This window comes from Salpingoeca rosetta, assembly GCF_000188695.1.
Source record: "Salpingoeca rosetta unplaced genomic scaffold supercont1.25, whole genome shotgun sequence".
In the NCBI taxonomy this organism is placed as follows: domain Eukaryota; class Choanoflagellata; order Craspedida; family Salpingoecidae; genus Salpingoeca; species Salpingoeca rosetta.
The window spans coordinates 14,091-19,662 of NW_004754909.1; the positions used below are offsets into that span (position 1 = coordinate 14,091).

At 56.5% G+C, this 5,572-nt stretch overlaps 2 protein-coding genes across 2 annotated transcripts in view; one reads left to right on the forward strand and one right to left on the reverse strand.

Annotated features, from left to right (window-relative positions):
• PTSG_08727 (uncharacterized protein) overlaps nucleotides 1-1,775 on the reverse strand; it is a 4,773-nt gene extending 2,998 nt beyond the window's left edge. The window contains exons 1-7 of the mRNA XM_004990054.1: nucleotides 1,720-1,775; nucleotides 1,492-1,573; nucleotides 1,217-1,317; nucleotides 995-1,060; nucleotides 777-821; nucleotides 469-582; nucleotides 178-301 (exon numbers count right to left, since the gene is read on the reverse strand). Coding sequence (XP_004990111.1) covers nucleotides 178-301; nucleotides 469-582; nucleotides 777-821; nucleotides 995-1,060; nucleotides 1,217-1,317; nucleotides 1,492-1,530 — 489 coding nt within the window. The 5' untranslated portion in view covers nucleotides 1,531-1,573; nucleotides 1,720-1,775. The remainder of the gene's footprint in view (nucleotides 1-177; nucleotides 302-468; nucleotides 583-776; nucleotides 822-994; nucleotides 1,061-1,216; nucleotides 1,318-1,491; nucleotides 1,574-1,719) is intronic.
• A 1,321-nt stretch (nucleotides 1,776-3,096) lies between these two features.
• On the forward strand, nucleotides 3,097-5,545 carry PTSG_12783 (uncharacterized protein; the record flags this gene model as incomplete). Its single annotated transcript, XM_004990055.1, has 8 exons — nucleotides 3,097-3,108; nucleotides 3,588-3,702; nucleotides 3,949-4,064; nucleotides 4,306-4,342; nucleotides 4,537-4,641; nucleotides 4,823-4,967; nucleotides 5,084-5,365; nucleotides 5,503-5,545. 8 exons carry the CDS (start codon nucleotides 3,097-3,099, stop codon nucleotides 5,543-5,545), a joined length of 855 nt encoding a protein of 284 aa, XP_004990112.1.
• Nucleotides 5,546-5,572: the final 27 nt, after the last annotated feature.

Sequence of the window (5,572 nt, forward strand, 5' to 3'; positions counted from 1 at the left end):
TGTCATGCAATTTTTCCATTCACCTCGCGCGCGCACACACACATGAGGTAGGTGTTTGATTGTAGAGTGCCGTGGGAAGGAAAGTCCATCTGTACGGACGGGACCACACGCACGCACACACACACGCACGCACACTCACTCACACACACACAGACACACACACACAGACACACACACCTTCACACCAGCACGGTACGTCTGTGCTTGGAACGAAGAGGCAAGCCTTGGACAGGTCATCGGTGCTGTACGGCCGTCATGGATGGCGGTTCGGATGGCGCGGTCGATGGCTGGCAAGGGCGGCCTCTTCATCAGCAGTCAGAGGATACACGTACACCTGCCATAGATGCGCGCACGCATGAACACGCAATCATAACACACGGGCAGACAGAGAGTGTGAGGTCGTTATGCTTCGGTTGCACCTCATGCCACGTCGTTTCTGTTGTTGTTGCTGTGTTGGTGGGTCTTCACCTTGAACGATGGGCACGTGCGAAGAGGATCGATGGATATGCCGTGCGGTGATCCCTGACATCAGGACCGCCATTGGCAGTGCGATGGTGCAGCGGCATCTCGGGGCAGTGCGTCCTGTAAACGGTGGTGGTGGTCGAGACGATGGGTGCGTTTGTTGTGTGGTGAGGCGCGCGGATGAAAGGGGATGGGAGGAGTGTTGGGAGATATCTGCAACGAACCGCTGCACGCATGCACGCACACACACACACACACACACACACACACACACACACACATACGGGTACACACACACGCGCACACACACAAACACACGCACTGGGTCAAAGAGTTCATTCTCTTCGGCAGACATGAAGCTGTGAAGACGAAGCCGCGAAGAGAACCGCACAGAAGGATTGCAAGACGATAGCGATTGATGAGTGGTTCAGTGTGTGCAGGTACACACCAGTAGCATCAGCAGCAGCAGCGGCGGCGGCGGCGGCGTCGGCCGCAATGCACCTGCAACAACAACACAATTTGGTGGTCGCACCTCATGTCACCATCATCCTTGTGCCGGAGCAGCGTCCCCCTTCCTCTCTTCAGCTGAAGGCCTACTCTGTGGCCAAACACGCACGAGGAACAGAGATTAGGGCAATACATCGTAGCTCAAGATCAAACGATGGCACACGAATAACAGACAGCAGACGCATGGAAGAATGACCACGTCGACGTCACATATGCACACACGCCTACACATACAGTGTGCGCATACTTTTGAAAGCATTCGCTCTGTCCCGCCACGAGCAGCACCTTGCCAATGTCACCAACACTCTGCTCCATCGACTCAATCAAGGGCATCCAGTGGATGGCAACCTGGTCGTTAACGGTGGCGAGATGGGTGTTGCAGTGAGCGAGGGAACGTGCGCAAGAGTGATGAGCCGTCATCACACGGTTGCCGAGCGTAACGAGAAGCGCGCGCACACACACACACACACACATACAGACAGACAGACAGACAGACACACACACACACACACACACACACACGTCGCTCACTGTCATGTTGAGACGTGGGCATTCCATCATCGCGCATCACGCATGTCCAGCGAGATGATGCCGCGCAAGCGGGCTGTTGTGGGGTGTGTGTGTGTGTGTGAAAACCACGTGTGCATGGGGCAGGTGATGAGCACCTACAGCGTACATACCATGTAAACTGACTTGATTGCAACCTGGGGGATGAATGATGTGTGACTGTGATCACGAGAGAAGACTGACCCATGTCAGCGCAAATGCTGTGATTGCTCGCTCCGGTACCGCTGTGGGGGTGCGTCCCACTCAAACGTGTCCTTCTGTGTTGCTGGTGCCTTGGTCTCCACCACTCTCACTTGCCGATTCCTGTCTGTTAATTGTTTGCGTGGGAGGAAGAGACGATGCATCCGTGAGAATACACGTGCCAACAGCAGCAGCACCAGCAGCAGCAGCAGTGATAGCAGCGACAGCAGTGGTTGTGGTTTGGAAATCGGATCACCACCGTGCACTGATACACACACACACAGAGCGGAGGTGTGATTGCACCCACCTCGCAGGTGGCCGTGAATAACACTGCTTGTCGCTTGCCTTGTGGTGTGCGTATGTCAGCGGCAAGTGTTGCCAGTGCACTCTCACGGGCGTCGTTAGGTTTCTGCAGGCCACTGCCTTGTCCAATCACAAGAGAACAGCACACCTGTTCGCGTCAACGACCTGACGACGACGAAACCACCACTTTCAGCAGGCGCGCAGCCCCCTGCACACATCCTTGTGCCACAAGAAGAAGGAAAGAAGGGAGTCCACACCCACACCCACAACAAGACAGCAACAGCAACAACCGACAGCACTGTCACCACAAACAGGACACCGCGTCCCACGTTCACATACTTGGTTGCCTGACGCATGGAGCGAACGAATAGTGCCCAAGAAAAAGAAGAACAAGAAGCAGAAGTCGAGGGAGGAACAGTGGGCATGATGTGTGTTGGCTCACCTGGGGATCGTTGACGTGACGCCTACTTTGTGTGCATGTTTGTGTGCATGTGTGTGTGTGTGTGTGTGTGTGTGTGTGTGTGTGTGTGTGTGTGTGTGTGTGTGTGTGCGCATGTGTGTGTGTGAGTGTCAGAGACCTTTCTGCCACATTGGTCTGGTTGGCTGTTGGTGACTGGGTAGCGATCACCAACAACTCCTCTCTTCCCCTCTCCCACATCTCTCTTCTCCCCCATGCTGCTGTTGCGGTGACTGCCACATCACCCCCTCCTTCCTTCCTTGCCTTGCCTTGCCGTGCCTAGCTGTGTGCACTGCACCAAAGAGAACAAGAAGAAGAAGAAGAAGCGAGTGCAAGCAAGCGAGTTTGGGCTGCCACATCTCCACAGTCGTGTCATCGACTGATTTCAGGTTTCCCCGTCTCCTTCTGCACAAACACGCACAACAGCCGTTTGTCGTGGCTGGTTGCACGCAATGCACACACACACACACACACACACACACACACACACACACACACACACACACACACACACACACACACACACACACACACACACACACACACACACACACACACACACACACACACACACACACACACACGCACACGCTGCATTCGCTGCGACGAAAGGAAAAGGGATGGATGGGGAGGTGCGTCGTGGTGGTTGGCGGTGGTGGTTTGGTCACACTCAGCCGCAACCACAACAACAACAGCAGGGAGCAGCAGGGAGTAGCAGGGGGATATTGCTGATGATGACAATGACACAAGCAATCCATCAATCAAGCAATCAAGCAGACGAGCAGGCACACAAGCGAGCGAGCAAGCCAAACAAAGAGACGTGTATTCATTCACTCCGCTTGGACGAGCGACACGTCCACCACGTGGTGCGTGCGTGTGTGTTGTACTGACTGCTCTGCCCTCCTTTACACTGTTCCTCTCTTCCTCGCAGTCCACTCTCCCTTTCATTCCCTTGCACACCCCTTGCTTGACCTGCTCTCTGCACACCATCTCTTCCCCACCCCCCCCCCCTCACTCACACGTTTCAAGTCACATGCCTCCCACCTCCCCCCTTTGCCTTTGGCTGCAACGCTGCGCGTCTTCATCTTCACCACCACCACCTGTTTTGCAGGCTGACGATGAGGATAATGATGGTGGCTTGAATGACAGCACCGTGTCCTTGAGCGCGTGCCATCACCGTGTGCCACGGCAACAAGAGGCACTACCTTCTCTCTCGCTCTGTCTCGGTATGTGTGTGGCTGATGGGGGTGGGAGTGTTGCCTGGGATTTCCACTCCACTGCACTGTACCTCAGTGCGCTGCGTGCCGCGACATGCACACCACAGTTTGCACTCCTCCTCCCCCACTTATCCCCTCGGCATGTCCTTGTCCTTGTCAACCACCTCCCCTCGTCCATCACACCCCACCCCCCCCCCACACCCCACACACACTCTCTCTCTCCTTTACCCCTGTCACGATGTGTGCTTGCTTCAGAGCAGGCCTCTGACATTGTCATCACCGCTGCCATACGGCGGTCGGTGCCATGCACGGGCACGGAGACAGTGAGCCAGCTCGTGGTCTCCAGCGTGGTGGCTGGAATGTGCACTGAGGTGAAGAATCCCACCACCACACTTCCGCTTCCATGCCGCCATGGCTGACACCACTGGCACTGCTGGTTGACACGCACCAGCAGGCATCGCTCCCAGCGCCACACAAGAGGTGTGTGTGGGTGTGCGTGTGTGATTGAATTCATTTGCACTCGTTGCCCCTCCCGCATGTCGAAGCAACCACGCACACCGATCACCCCTCGTCAACACAACACCATTCAATCTCCCCACTGTGCTGATGCAGGGCTACACTGGCACGTCGTGCACGACAGCTTCTCATTGTCAGTTCTCCCTTGTCTCCTTTTTTGTCTGCACACAGGTCGCATCACCCCCGCCCAGTGGAGCGCCTGCATCTTGCTCCCCCACCCTCCCGTTGCACGCGTGCACACACGGATTCCGACCCAGCGCAGGCTCTGCTGCTACAGCCAACCACCCACACACATCGTCGCCGCAACGCCGCATCAACCAACCGCAGCCACTGACAGCCACCAGCATTGCACCTTTGCTGTGATTGAGTGCTGCCAGCACGTGGCCCCACCTCAACCTGCCACATCATCATCACCGTCCCCGACACTGCCATGTGTGTGTGTGTGTGCATGCATGCGTGTTCACGCCATCGTCAACCACACCACATTGACACAGCAACAGCTGCACTGCTTGCTGTCCTGCGCGGCGTTGTGGCGCTGCACTCAAGGCCCTTTGCCAGCCAGTTTCCCGCTGCTGCTAGCTGTGCTTCTCCCTGCCCATCTCAATCACCTCAGCTTCAACCACAACTGCTGCTGTTTTCCGCCACCTCATCTTCTGCCAGCGAAGCATCACACCGCGGCCACAGCCGTCACTGCACGCTGCCGGTTTCAAGCAGCTCACTGCGCTGGATGCTGTTGGCCCGTGGACCACCACACCGTTGTTTGAAGAGAGAATGGCCGTGATTGTGGCGGTTGTTGTGGTGGTGCTGCACGCCATGACAACAACAGCGGCAGTTGATGAGGTGATGGTGTGCTTGCACTCCTCACTGGTTGCAGCGGCAGCAAGGATGTGGCCATCGTGTTTCTGGTTGGCATGCATGTGCTGGCCGACGTGGCGCAGGAGCGGTTCAGGGACTACGACAATGACTCTGTGCCGTTCATGAAGAACATTCTCCAGCACGCGAACGACAGGCAATACCGCATGCTGCGCGGCCTGATGGGCGTGTCTGTCTGCAAGGACATGTTTGCGCCGGATGCACACGACCTCATGCGCGTTATGCAAGCCAGCGCCGCCCAGATTGAGGAGGAGGATCCACAATCCACATACATCCACACAAGGTGCGCTCAAGGCCAAGAGAGAGAGGGGGGGTGTGCGCGTGTGAGTGTGTGAGTGTGTGTCTGTGTCTGTGTGTGTGTCTGTGTGTGAACATGTCGCTTCGTCGCTTCTCTCCTTTCTCCACTTTCGCCTTGCCCAGCCTCACCGCCACCCCTTGTCGTCCTGCCGCGTTCAGCTGTTGAGTCGCTGCTCGCTGTGATCCAGGGCTG